This window comes from Tetrao urogallus, assembly GCF_951394365.1.
Source record: "Tetrao urogallus genome assembly, chromosome: 3".
In the NCBI taxonomy this organism is placed as follows: Eukaryota; Metazoa; Chordata; class Aves; order Galliformes; family Phasianidae; genus Tetrao; species Tetrao urogallus.
In genome coordinates, this window is record NC_136815.1 from 25,621,229 (window position 1) to 25,636,470 (window position 15,242).

General features: G+C 35.4%; 1 protein-coding gene across 1 annotated transcript in view; it reads right to left on the reverse strand.

Annotated features, from left to right (window-relative positions):
- Window positions 1–14,199, reverse strand: part of WWP1 (WW domain containing E3 ubiquitin protein ligase 1) — a gene marked incomplete at both ends in the record, with an annotated part of 35,435 nt that extends 21,236 nt beyond the window's left edge. Inside the window, 7 exons of the mRNA XM_079533935.1 lie at window positions 788–1,133; window positions 5,346–5,527; window positions 6,850–6,916; window positions 7,019–7,156; window positions 9,914–10,038; window positions 12,358–12,489; window positions 14,123–14,199. Coding sequence (XP_079390061.1) covers window positions 788–1,133; window positions 5,346–5,527; window positions 6,850–6,916; window positions 7,019–7,156; window positions 9,914–10,038; window positions 12,358–12,489; window positions 14,123–14,199 — 1,067 coding nt within the window. The remainder of the gene's footprint in view (window positions 1–787; window positions 1,134–5,345; window positions 5,528–6,849; window positions 6,917–7,018; window positions 7,157–9,913; window positions 10,039–12,357; window positions 12,490–14,122) is intronic.
- Window positions 14,200–15,242: the final 1,043 nt, after the last annotated feature.

The following is a 15,242-nucleotide window of genomic DNA, read 5'->3' on the forward strand; positions in this document are numbered from 1 at the left end:
ACTGAACCTGTTTCAGAGAGAGCAGATACAGGAAGATCTGAGACAGATCTCAGAAAGATCAGCCACAATGGCACAATGTATATATACTTCCAGCAAGTAACTACTTCGGTGTTAAAAAAGATGCTAAAATAATATTTAGAATACTACAAAAACTTCCACATCTTCAACTAGTTACTGAGGACATCTTTGCACCCAAACAAGAAGTAGATCTCAATATAAATAAATAAATAAATAAAAATTCAGATATCTATTTGAGTACATAATATGTTTTGATTTGATGTTTAAGCTCATCTTTGACTTTGCATTTAAGGTTTAAGACTACAGCAGTAGTTTCTGTTTGGGATAACTAAAAGTTTCTAGCTATTCTGACCACATACACACACTGTACTTTTAATATTATTGGCTACACACCTACACTGCAAGAATCTACTTTCTAGACTATTTTATTCATTTTTGTTTCTTCATATTTTAGTCCCTACTACATACCCACAGTATAAGAACCAAAGAGCAATGAATTATGACCAAAGTAAGCTTGAATATATCAAATGAAAATTCTTCATATCCATAATGCCCAAGAATTCCTCTATTATATTACTGTCTCAGAAAATAAATGATCAGCTGCTAGTTTCTGGGACATAAGCTACCAGCCAGTTACAGAATAGTACAAACCTCATTTTAGATCATATAACCCCATCTCTGGCAGCCCTTGTAGGGAATTAAACTGTGATTTCTCTGTACACACATTAAGACAAAACACAATAACAGTGTTAAAATCAAGCCCACATACCCTGCTGGTAAAGGTTCTGAGCCAGCACTAACAGTCTGCTGTCTTACAGGCTCTCCTGATGCACTTGAGGCTGAGGAGGATTCCCTTGGTTTTGCTGCATCTGCTGCTGTACTGTTTGTGGTATTAGGCTGAGCACAGTCTGTAGTAGTTGAAGCTTCTAGTCCAGCAGACACAACGGATAGCGTAGAAGTGTGGCTTTCAGAACAGCTAGCTGCTTCTTCTGTTGATTGAGGTTCTGCTGTAGTGTTAGTGCAATCTGTAGACATGGGAGCTTCTGAACCTACCATAGCTTCAGAGACAGAAGAATTACCAGTTTCTGGTACAGAGGAAGATGTCTCACCATTAACTGAGAAATGGGAAATTAGAAAATTTGCATATCAGACTCCAAAGAGTTGAACTTTTTGGTCATATTTTGGATTAAACTACATTAAACAAAATACATTAAACAAAAAAATATTCCTTTTTTTTTGATTAAAAAAAAATTTGCCATTAAGTAACACTTTTGCCTAAGATGACAAAAAGTCACAGTGCAACAGCTTCAGTTAAAGCTGTAATTAAAACTTACAGTCTGCAAGCCATTCTCTATACTTCCATGTGAGGTTATTTCTTAGTTTCTGCATACCTTGCTCAATACAACATTTACCTTATTCCTTAGATTAGCAAAAAGTAAACACTTCACTTCCCAAGAAACAGTACTGCCTTACTTGAGAACTTGCACCAACTTCAAAAAAATATCTTGATTAGCATGGCAGGAAAGAAAAGTATTGTGAGCCAATTAACTACACGAAATGCAGAAATAAAGAGGCAGCTCTTACAGATATTTTTTTTTTAACCCTTTTAGGAGTTGAGATACAAAATTCTACAATAAAGCAAATATCATCTTGTGTATCATTAAAAAATCACCCCAGTATCCCTAACAAGATCAATATGTGCTAAAAAATTGCATTTTGCTAACTGTTTTGAGCTAACTCTGATAGACAGCTAAGCACCACACAACCACTCACTCACTTCCACCCACGGCGTGACTAGGGAAGAGAAAACAAAAAGTAAAAGCAAGAAAACTTGTGTGCCAAGATAAAAAAATATTTAGTACGAAAAGAATTAGAAGATGACAAAAACAGTGAAATAAAATAAGTGGATGTGAAGGCAATCATTCACCACCTCCCATGGATAGAATGATAGCAATCCAGTTCCCATGCAGAAAGATGACTAACCACCCCAAACTTTCTCCTCTCCCTTTTTATTGCTGAGCAAGACATTTTATGACAAAGCACATCTCTTTGGTTGGTTCAGGTTATCTGCCTGGATGCTTCCACTCCCAACCTCTCCAGCACTCCCAATCTGTTCATCAGCTAAGAAGAGGCTGAATGAGAAACACATAAGGACTTCATATTGTGAAGAAACGCTTCAGCAGCATTTAAAGCACAACCATGATATCAGTATGATTTTGCTCATAAATCTGAAACACAGCATCATACAAACTACTATGAAGAAAATTAACTCCATCCCAGCAGATCCAGTCTACTAATGCAACTGATACAGACTAAAAATTTACGAAAATTATAATAGAATCAAAGTAAATTTTTTTATTCATGCAAGCATAATCTCATAGAAGGTTTAAAGCAGACAGATTTGGGAGGAAAAACGGGCTAAGAAGGCTTTAGTATTCTCAAGACCATTTGGCTGGCAATTCATCAATACCAGTCATAGCCATGGAATTGCTTGAGTTGGAAAGCACCCTTAAAGGTCACCCAGTCCAACTCCCCTGCAATAAACAGGGACACCTACAGCCAGATCAGGTTGCTCAGAACCCCATCCAGCCTGACTTTTAGTATCTCCAGGAATGGGGCACATCTTTAGTGAACTGTTCCTGTGCCTCACCACCCTTACTGCAAAAATCATTTTCCTTATACCCAATATACATCTCCACTCTTTTAGTTTGAAACCATTCCCCACTGTCCTGTCACAACACACCCTACTATAGTCTGTCTTCTTCATCCGCAGATCTTAGCAGAATAGTATCTCAGCATAAGATCTTGCCTCAAACCAGTGAAATCAGGTACAGTAGTCAATATGACCCCATTAAAAGTCAAGGACATTGCGTGAAGTAGTGAAATATCATTCACAGCTTTCATTTTCTGAATCCCTAGTCAACACCAACCAGTGACAATTATATTTAAGCTTGCCAGTTTATACCTCTTTTAGAGTTCTAAATCTTTTTCTTCAAGATAAAATACCATATGCAACACACACTTCAAGTTGTTTTCTAACTGACAGCACATTATAAGCTTCCAATTCTAAGAATTGAGGCCAAAATACTAAGATTTCTCTACACTCGTAATCTTATTGATAGAAATGTGCAAAATTTAACTCTAGCCTAGTGCCTATAAAATGGTGTTTCATCATTTTAAAGAGTTCATTTCTTTTAATCCTGTACAGTACTCTTACAAATAAAAAAAAAAATCAAGACTACTTACTACTTGCAATAGCTGTAATGTCAACATTTGCCGGCTTTCTCAGAAAGCAAAAACAGACACTGGCAAATTGTAAATCTCATCTTCCTTTTAAAAACACATGCACAAATTAAAAAAACAAACAAACAAACAAAAAAAAACCACCACAATTAAGCAGTAATCACTAATATATTCAAAATAGCAAGTCAGTTTCTTTAAGGAATTATCACTAGGCCACATATATTTGCTTACAATGCATACTGACAAGCATGATTGTAGAAGCAGTAGGAGGTGTGCAAGGTCTGTAAAAGGCACTGATTCACGAACATAGCTATTCCAGGCTAATATATCACTACTTCCAGCTCACATAAAACAGATTAACTACAACAAGATATATCAAGAACTCATAATATTTAAACAACATATAAAGCATGAGATTAAAAAAAAATTAGTACAGACAATCTGATCAGTTTTCTTTAAATGTCTGCTTTAGCTACAGTAACAACTTTATCAAAATAGAAAAAAGCCAGCTTAACTTTCAACTTTCATTTAAAAAAGTAATTTCAACTCATCCACATAAAACAATCAATGGAATGACAGAATTAAGTTAGGATCAGAATAACTGACAAATCATCAGCTCTTTTAGTAAGCTGATCTCCAAAACAGACACGTAAAACATGTTGCCGAAGGAGGTTGTGGATGCCCCATCCCTGGATGCATTCGAGGCCAGGCTGGATGTGGCTCTGGGCAGCCTGGTCTGGTGGTTGACGACCCTGCACATAGCAGGGGGGTTGAAACTACGTGATCATTATGGTCCTTTTCAACCCAGGCAATTCTGTGATTCTACGATGATTCTATGATACACTAGCTGATTACCTCACCAATTAGATTTAAAACAGCAGTTCCAGCAACATCATAAAAAATTACAATTCTGCTAAGTAAAGAGGAAAAAAAAAAGAAACCATGTGATCAACAAATGCTGAAGACTCATTTTATGTTTTTCCTAAAAATAAAAATGCCTCCACTAACCAATACAGTAGTTTAAAACTGTCTCAATGCAAGTTCAGTGATGATTTCATCAGTATTACTGTTTGAACAAATCAATTACTACTGCAATTACTCTATACAAATTCCAATTTAAAACAGATCTCTTAGCAATTGAAGAAAAAGAGAACAGTGCTTAAATAGTACATATGCCCTTTGGCCTTCAACTGAAAAGAGAGAGGAATCAAATTCAAGTTGTCTAAAAAGAGATACAGTTCACAGAGGCCTAATTTAATTACTACCATTTAAAGTTTATCATTGTTTCTGCCATCTTGCCACCATTCCGCTATTTTCCACTCTATTAAAGGAAGCTTAACTGTCTCTGTTCTCCTGTTTCTTAACAGCTTGTGTATTTCTATTTAGGAGTATCTTTTTCCTCCGCTGTCACTGCAATCTCACTCAATCAGCTGAGGCAAGTGCTTTAAAAATATAGTCATGATCAGATACAAAGCTTTGCCTGAAGAACAAAAATAAATACCTGCTTTTCAATTCTTTTACTGTACCATATGCTTCCCCTAATTAGGATAAGTACCAAAGTTTTTGTGTTTAAGAGAAGTGTGAAATTTGCTATTTTGCCAATATCTGTTTTAAAACAGCATAGCTTTTCAAAAAACAGAAACCAAAATGTGTCTACGTTTTAACTCTAGGCACAGCAGTTCCTAACAGCACTAAGCAGCAGATTTATCCAATAGCAAAAGAAGCCTAACCGGAGTTATTCAAATGAATTATATGAAAGAAATCTCAGTCTTTCCCCCAACAATCAGTTATGTTGTTTGGTAATCTGGGACAGAGAAGGAAGTTCTGGATATTTTACTTCTTACTTCATCCAATATGAGAATTCACAGGCAAGTATGACAGTTAGTACACTTAATAATGGATCTACTACAGAAAAAATAATGGAGTGGAAATACAAGATTATAAATTAAAGCCCAGAGACACTCCTTTCAATATTTCTTGAAATCTAATTTTAAAAAGTGCAGAAAAAGTGATTCAGTTTCAGATTAATTTTGATTAGACAAAAAGCTTTAACATAAACGTTCTTATAATTCTCCCATTCCTACCAGTGCTGTTGACAAGCTCAGTTCCGAGTGGTTTTGGTACAGGTGTATTTTTGGGTCTGGCTGCAACATGTATAGGAGATGGTGAGTTGTTCCCATTAACAGCTTCGATACAGAATGCATTCTGTACTACAGAGTCTGAAGGTACTTGATTGTCATTCCCATTAGAAACATCACAAGCAGACCTTGGTAAAAATAAAAATAAAAAACCACCAGCTTATATTAGTACAAACACATTTAATAGTTATGCACAGAACTGAAATCCTACACTATAGCATACAAAAGAAATACACAAAGAACATAAGCAAATTCACAATAGCTTATACATTTGCAGCCTAGATAGCAGTCAAGTGCAAGACAAAAACAATTACAGAACAAGGCATAAATCCTGAAGAACTTCAGAACACTTAGAAAAGATTTCCCATTTCCACTGTGGCTTTACTTTATGAGATATTAGAGAGTTGAGTGGGAGCAACTGATGCATACATCTTCCAAAAATGCCTTAGGGACCATCCCAAAGCACCACTTATGAGTATAACTCTTTCTCTCACTGCATGAGGAACAAAGAAAATAATCACATGCACAAGGATAAATGCAGTCCTGTCACTCAAATGCATAGTGACTGTACACTTATTCACACTATCTTTTAAGTAAAAAACTTAAATTGTTTGCATTGACTGCAAGACAACTGGCAGACCATTGATCTGAACACTGGCCAACTCAACTCACTAGTGGTTGAGAGGTCAAAGAGCCTCCTATTTCCCTGTATGCAGTCCATGAGCTGGTAAAAAGATGGTGGCTTCAAGAACAAAGCTTGAAATTGATCTCCAAGTCTTTTTCTTACCATGTTAGGTTGAAGCTGGCAAACTCTTTGGCTCAGCATTCTGAATACTACCTCCTAAACATAGTACAAGTCTGTTCAACAACTTCCTGATCTCAACCTTAAAAAAGGAACTGGGTGAGAAGGAAGTCATTTAGGCTTTTTTCTTTTTCCTTCCGTTCAGATGCGACATTGCAAAAAGTTGGTAGACATGAACAGAAACTGCTCGTAAGACACCAGAAAAGAAAACAAATGAACACATTTGTTCAACATATTGTTCAACACATACAAAACCATCCTGTGCCACTCTCATCTGCAGGATTTCATAAAAAATTCAAGCCGTTTGAAATCTATTTTCAGAAGGCTACACATCAAAAAGGTAGTCATGCACTAATGGAAAGCAGGTTTTAACAGGAGAGGAAAACCAGAATTGTAAATTTAATTATTGCCAAGCTGAATTATGTCATTGTTAAACAAACTATATTTCTAAAACCTATGGTAAAATAATTAAGAGTTTGATAGATAAGATTTTTGGGTCTGGCTGCAACATGTGTAGGAGATGGTGAGTTGTTTCCATTAACAGCTTCGATAAAGAATGCATTCTGTACTTTAGAAACAAAAAAAATGTCAACTGATAAAAACTGATGTACTTTACACACAGTCTAAAAAACAAAAATAAATTCCAACCTTGATGCACTTCTTGCAGAAGCATCTCTGTTTTCATGCACAGCCTCTCCATTTTGCTGAACTTCTACTGAACAGTAAAAACAAACAACAAAAAAGAAATCAATACAAATATTCTACTAAATCTGTCTGCAGTATTAATCAAAATATTGACTGAATTGTTTCAACTTACTGGTTGCTGGTGAACTGAGATTTGTAAGAGATTCTTGTTCAACAACCAAACCATCTAACACGACTGTCAGTTCGCCTGTTTGCACCATGCCACTCTTGTTTTCCAAAGATAATTTCAACTGTTCTTTCACCTTTTCCACTACAAATGAAGTTGGGATGGGTAGGGGAAGAGAAGGAGAGAAGGAATAAAGGAAAGATTAAATCCTAAGCAATATTGAAAAAACACTGCCAACAAAAAAAGATACATTTGCACAAAAAATATATCTGTACAAAATGTCACACCCAGATGACTTGAATAACATAGAAATCACTAAGGAGCTATGAAACTCAGACCAGCTGTGCATAAATGCATAGTTTAATGTAAAAATAAATAGCTTATTTATACAGTATGCTCCAGGTATACAAAAGGATCCATATAATTTCAGTACTGCATTGTAAATGACTCCCCAGGTTTATTACTTCCACTAAGCCCTTTTGAAATCATGCACTACTTACCTAACACAAGAAGGCTTAAAGTTAAACAACTTGTGAATGACACATCCAAATACTATATGTGACAAATCACGGGGAACCTTATTCTACAACCTAAGTTTATGCTTATTTCTCATAGGTGGTGGTAGGTATGCTTATTTCGCATAGGAAGGTGGTAACACCTTCCAAAAGTAATTCTAAGACACAGTAGAAAAGCACATCACTTTGAGGAAAGAATAAATACAAAAACTGCACAATCTTTCCTTTTTGTTTTTTTCTTTTTTTTTTTTTTTAACTTTTTAAAAAAAAAACAAAAAAAAACACATTAATGAGGCAGTAGAATAATTCAATATAACTGATAAGAAATGCACAGATGTATAGACAGAGACACATAATCCAGAGTTTAAACATGCTGTGGATGTTGCATAACTCTCTTTAAATGAACCATTACTAGTTCAGCATTTAAAACTACATGTCAGACAACTAAACAAAGTAAGCTCTGAGTTCACATTAATCAGGTTAAAATGGTTAAGGCCTTTTAGTATTTGTGGTCTCAGATTAAAGGATTATTTTTTCAAGATGTAACAGACTGTATCCCTCAATCTGATAGAATTTCAAGCCAAAGTTAAAGCTCACTGTGTAACTTGTACATCCATGCGCTAAGCCAGCACTTCCATATGTTTTCTGTTCTTAACAAACATCAGAAATGAATAGGAAACATAAGAACAGAGAATGCTAGCATCAGTTATTGCCACAAATGCCCAAGACGTTACTGAGATCCTAAGAGTCATTTTGAAAAGAAGACTGAACTCTGTACTGTCAGGCAGCAAATCTTAGTAAATACCCACTGTGACTCTAGAGATGGATTCTGCAGTACTGTAAACTGCTGGAGTAAGCACAAAGCTGCCAAATCTACTACAGAATTATTGGTCTAGAGAGAAAGGAGGGGGAGGAGAAACTAGCCTACCACAGAGCTGTTAAACTAGCATATTCATAAACTGCAACGGTGATTTGTTCACTCTCTGTTACTTTAAAAGGTCACCTTCCAAAATCAGACCAATGGTTTTACTCCAACTGAGCCTGCAAAAAAGCTGGGAGGGGTGTGGGCAGCAATACAAGGCTAGTGGCATTTAGTAGGAGAAAGTAACAGCACTAATTCTGAAATTTCTGCATTTAGACTTCCCCTTCATATCTTCAGTAAAGAGCCTTTCAACTGCTGCATTTCAATCAATAACTGAGTGACCAGATTAATCTTTCACTGAATTACTCAGTAATTCAGTGTGTGCTGGACTGTTGACACACCGAAATCAGAAGCAGAGCAGGTAAATTAACTTTGGTGCAACGTACAGCTAACACAGCCAACCATATCCTGAAAGAATCTGCCAAGTTGTTGGGTGCACAACTCCTGGATCTCCAGTAATAAAATCTTAACTTTTTTTCTTTTTTTTTTTTTTTTGCTATTATTATTACAATACAGTTTCTGATATAGCCAAAACATAAATTTTCACACATGAAAAACATACAGGAAAAACATACAGGAAGTTTTACAATTACTTTTCATCCTGACATTTCAGGATTATTTTTATAGTATTAATTTTGTTATTTATTTATTTTAAAAATAAGCAAATTTTCTGCTTAACTACGGAATCCCATGCAGAATCTTCATCATACTGCTGAAGAAATTCCACTGGATTGTGGATTCTGTTTCAATTTTCTCAAAGAACCAGAAAAATGAAGCATTTGCAAAACTATCTTTTCTTCCACCTCTCTAAACTGAGCTTTCAAGTTGGTGTATCGAACTTGTGCAAAATACTGGTTTAGCTGGAATTCTACTGCCACTCTGGAGTGGAATTTAAAGTGTGGATTCACCATCTTCTTGTATTCACAAAAAAAGTTTGAAAAGCAAAATAAAGAAGACCTGTTTTAATTCTATTAAAGACAACAAATGTTAGAAGTAACATAGAATACCACAATCATGTTCTAAAAAGAAGTTCTCAATTGATTTTTGTATCAGTGGTTTCTACTGCTCTCTGGACAGTTAAGTTATGAGAGAAAAATATTTATTCAAAGAAGAAAAACAATGTAAAAAAATACGTTAGATTTTTTTTTGTTTTGTTTTAAAAACAAGATTAAAACAGATCTTCTAGCAAATTACATACTAGTTTGCCACAAAACATTTTATTTAATTACTACTGCTTTTACTTAGTAGTGACTTGGACCCTGGTATTTGCTTCAAAATTATACATCTCATTATTACGTTTCAATTGTTCTCAATAGCACAGTTAGACATGTCCAGGAGAGACAAGAAAAGACATCAACTGAAAATCAGTTGTAATTACACATATAGTTAGTAGTTTGTTTGCCAGTTTTGATATAAAGATTAGTTATAACAATTCTACTTAAAATATCCTTCAGGATAACTTACATTTTCTATTGTGTATTTCCAAAGCTTGTTTCAAGTCTACAGTGGCTCTTCCTAATAAAGCATCTGCTTTTAAAGTGTGATGGCTCCACACTCTAAATTCCAGCGTAGTCTGTGGAGTCACATTCCTGCATATAAAATACATTTTTAAATATATATATATACAGATTTAAACGTATTCATTTTTCTAACTTGGAGTGTTTGACCTTAATTCATTTTCTCATATTTATTGTATTTCTTGATACTAATTACGTGAAAAAAAAGTTTTCATAATGTGAAGGGCAATTTTTAATGAATAAAGCACTGTAAACACTGCAATATCTATACTTGAGATCAAGCTTAAAGTACATTACTAGAAGTAGCATAAGGAATTTGGGGAGTATCAGAATAATCTAAACTAAGCTCAACTCTCAGTTATATAACAGCATATCTCATTTCTGAAATATATATTTTCGTTATTCCTCACTATTCTAGAATTCTAAATACATTCTAACACAATTTCAAGTGAATAAAAAGATGGTAAGTAAAAGTAGTTTGTCTGTCACTGGGAAGAAAAACACCATGTATTAGAAAAAGAAACGAAAATACAACCAATCAGCTACTTGCAAACAGGAACCCACACCACAGCTGTCAGCTTGCCATGAAAGTGCTGATAAAACATTACTTATGAATCCACAAATATATATAAAACCATAATGCACAAAAATCAGAGGGGAAAAAAATCCAATAGTGAAATTATAGTGGAAACAGAAGGGAAGCCCCAATTACAGTAATATTATTACAAACTTCAGCAATGATCTCCCCCCTGCTCAAGAAGGAAAGTTAAGAACCTATGTTAGGTCCTGGAAAGTAAGTCTCATAGAACAGTTTCCATTACAACAAGAGTGCTCCTGGCTGTGAAAAACAGAGCAGAATTCCTGTACTGCAAGAAGTCCAAGGTCACATACCTGCCAGCACTACAAAAGTGAAGGTATATCAGCATTGCTGAAAATAATGCTAAAAACTGTCCCCAAGCCCCATCATTAGAGCTAACTCTATAGGCACTTTAACACATGAGACAACATGGATCATTTTTGCAGAAGTTTATAAGGAAGTATATTTTTGTGTTTTGAATAGGCTGCCTTCTAATGGAAATCTTATTACAAGATCAGATTTAAAAATAAAATAAAATACACACAGAATACATTACTGGTGCTCTTGCAGAACCCCCGCTTCAGGTCAGGGGAATTTGGTAAATTGGAGAGTTCACTTATCCCAAGGAAGACTGGTCAACTGAATCAATAACACCATTCCAAAGTGGACCAGAATACCTTATCTGTAAGTAACACATCCTAGGTAATATGGATGATGGAATGTCTGTCTGGCTGTACTGTGTACAAATTACTTCATTTCTAACAAGTCACCAAATCCTGCCAAATCAAGCCTGTCTCCTCAACAGCAGCTCTGGTCTCTGTGGTAGCTCAGTACTTGTGCTAGTTATAATTCCTGGAAATCATTGTTAGGTCCAAGACTATACCATTCAGTTTTGCAATACTGCAGAGGGTTAAATAAGCTCTACTAAACCTAAAACACCAAGAAGATTGACACAGGAACCACCCTACTTGGTTTGCCACAGATCTGCAGTTACCAAATAATAGTGTTATCAAGTAAATGACTCCCCAAAACTAGGTATGCAGTGCCACTCCCCATTCTCCAGAACCAAACTAGGTTCTTGTAACTAACAAAGCTGGCTATCGCACACAGGTAGGTCAGATACCGTAATGTGTACAGCACTCAGTGCCTTTTGAAAGTAGCTGTGATGTTACCAGACCCAGTGTTGTTCATGCAATAATGCTTTCTAGCCAATTACACTGTGCAAGATTTGCCAGTTCTTCACAGAGTCGTATTCAGGTATTCCTGCACCTATAGTACAGTAAACCAAATTAAGCCATTATCACATTAAGCAACTTGAATATTAGGAAAAGTTACACGGCCACTTTATAGCAACTTGTTTTGTAATCACATCCCCTCATTAGGAAGTTCAAAGGAAATGTGACCTTCCTCGTAGCCTACTCAACAAGTTGTGAATTCCTTCCTTTCAAAGTTGAGAATGACATAATTATAACTACTAAGATCTTCTAGAGGGGAATTTTAAACATGAGATGTCCACAGTGCAAATAAGTATTAAGGGCATACTGTGGACAGCAAGTGTACACAGAACACTCTCCTCCAGAAAAAAATGCATAAATACACACACACACACATACATACACATATATATTATTCTCATAACATCATAAACACTGAGAAAGAATTTTCATTAAACATCACCTTATGTCTGCACATAGTCAGCAAAAGCCAGAAAAAGTCATGTAGGCAGCCAAGTTCAATAAATATTTGCCTACAATGGCAGGCCAATAAATAGTACCAAATAATCAAAATAAAAGTAAAGAAATAAATCTACTTACACTGTCAGCTGTTCATCCCACTTTGGATTTGAAGAACTACTTGATTTTGCTGTTTTCTTGATTTCTCCATCTGCAGTTAATTCAGTGTAGAAAGTTGTTCCAAACCAATTCTTTTTCCGTTTCAGTTTGGCACTAGAAACTAATAAAATGCATTGCTTTATCTTCAGCACAGCACTTAGTGAAAACGAGAAAAAGTACCGTACTAGAAAAAGCGTACGGAACAGAGCACAGCAATGTTGTTCCTCATCCACTCCTACTTCTGCTGAACAGAAAGAGGTCAATCCCAGAATGGTACCTTTCATTTTCAAGAACTACTTTGTCAGGTAGTTCAAACAAAGCATAGTAAGTTCTCTTCACTGTGTAATGGCAGGATGGGTAAGACAGCACAACAATTATTTTATTTAAAAAAAAAAAAGAAAATCATACAGTCTATTAGATTTTCTCACAATTCTTTCAGCAACTGACCAAAAAAGTTCAATTTTTTTTTTATTCTCCAAACCTCTGGTGAGATCCTCAGTGTTCCTGAATACAAATCTATTCTTTTCTTTCCTCACCCAGCTGACAATGTTACTGTAACAACCAACAGCAGCCTAGCTGCCAACATTTCAAATGGTACTTCAGGCACCTGCTCCAGAAAAGATGGTTGGACTCACAGCAATATGTACCTGCTGGCTACGCTTTCTTAAGCCTCCCATACGTCTCTGAGATTGCTTTCCAATAGAGAATTAACCCTTCAGAAAACCAAGCCAAAAAATCAGACAGGTTTCTGTCCATTTCAGTCTTTGAACCAGATCTCCTGAAGTCAGAGAAGTTTCAGTGCCAGGAAAACACAAGAGTACTTATAGAGTAAAACAGAACGGGACATCAGAATGATAATTTCTGCATATGTGCCCTGAAGTTACAGGCTGTTTATTTAACTCAGTTTCTTACAGTTGTTCATACACTACGCTATCAGTTATAGTTGATTCTGACAATTCATCATTCTATCTTTATACACAGTTTATTAGTTGTCCCACAAAGGATTCCTCATTTAATTTAACAAAATATCCACTTTGGGGACAGCGCAACAATGCATTTTTTCCTCAGATAACCCAGTCACCTTTCTACAACCCAACATGATGCATCTTTCTTTGGATATAACTTTTTTTAACGACATAGCATCTTACTGACTTTTTTCCCAAGTTTTGCTCATGATACACTTAAATGCATTCCCAATCATGTATTTTTTTCTTACTTCAGGGTTCCCAGATTCTTTCTGGATCCCTGGAAAAGTTCAGATTATGTATTATCAGTGGTAAAATAACATAATATATACATGCATACATATGTATATGAAGGCTTTTTATTGAATGGCCAGCAGATTTTGCAATCCCTTTCAGTTTTCCCACAGACTTTCCACAACACTGCACGCATTTTTACTTGCAGTTCCCCATAATTGCCAATATTTCTTGTATAATTTCAGTAATAGGTGTTTCTCTGTACAGATTATATGGCATTAATTACTTCTTCTCTAGCACAATTCCTGTCACTACTGCTGTATTGCATCTCCATGCTTTTCTCATTTGAAGCGATCATTAAACTGTCATCCACCTCATTTCAACATTTCTACCTAGCTTCAATTCATTTATGTATGTTACAGCTATGCTCTTAATTGTAACCTTCCAGTGAATTAAAATGCCGATTATACTGATCTATTTTTCAGATCTGCTTCAGCTTTCTTTTTTTAGAATATTTCCCCCTAAAAACCAGTGACACAAATTATCACTACTTGCCTGTCACTTGCATCTGTAACCTTCCATTACGGTTGTTACTTGTATCAGTTCTTGGTGAGGCTGTGGCCATGTCAGAAGTTTAGGCTTTAGCCTAAATTTAAAAAAAAAAAAAAAAGGAAAGAAAAAGAAAGTAAGTAAGAAAAAAGGAGACAGTTTATTAAAACAAGCAATTAATTAGCAAGACACCAAGCATCACTTTGGCATGACAACTCAGTTTTTCATAATACTAGTTAAAAAAAAAATAAAAAAATTAAGCTGCAAAATTTGTCACACTTTGCCTTTGATTATGCAGAGGCACTTCAGTAATGTTTACATTTACCAATTTACCAAGCTTAGAACAACTGTTAAAGCAAAGAAAAAACATACAGCAGCAGTATCAATATTCCTGTCTCTAAAAGTTATGCTTATAATCCAGATGAACTAAGCACCAACAACTTTAAGGAAACAACATCTGAAATGTATACATGCTTGAAAAACCAAGCTGTCCTAGCAGCAACATAAGCAATTTAGACAATTTGAAATCTATTCCTAGGCCTGCCATCAGCTTTTTCAACCACTGATGCCCACCTTCCTCACCTATCAAAGCAGCAAGAACTTAGCAAGGACCATCCTATGCCACCATTCATCAACAAGCACACCGTGGCTCTGATGTGAGTTGGGGCACCCCCAGCACTTGAAGGGCATACCTTCAAGTGCTTGAAAGGCAGCACCAAAACTAGAAATATTATTTAACAGACAATTCTATTTGTGTCATAAAATAGACTGGCTGGATGAATGCCCTGTGTTTGCCTCTGAACATCAACTGCTAACAACAGTAATATGGAACAGTGCCATGCAAACCTATCTGACTGTACATGTGTCAGTGAAAAAAATGTTGAACACGCACCCCTGGTATGCACACTTCTATAAAATTATATGAATGCACTAATAAAATATTTTGTATATAATAAAACACACAAAAACATAAATTGAAAAGGACAAAAGAAAGAAGAAATAAAGAGTATTGTTATTTTTTATTTATTAGTGATACAATAAAAAACTTCCATTGAAAATACAATTATTTCTCAGAGAGAGCAATGTGATAAAATATGCTTATGTGGTGGTTGGTTTTTT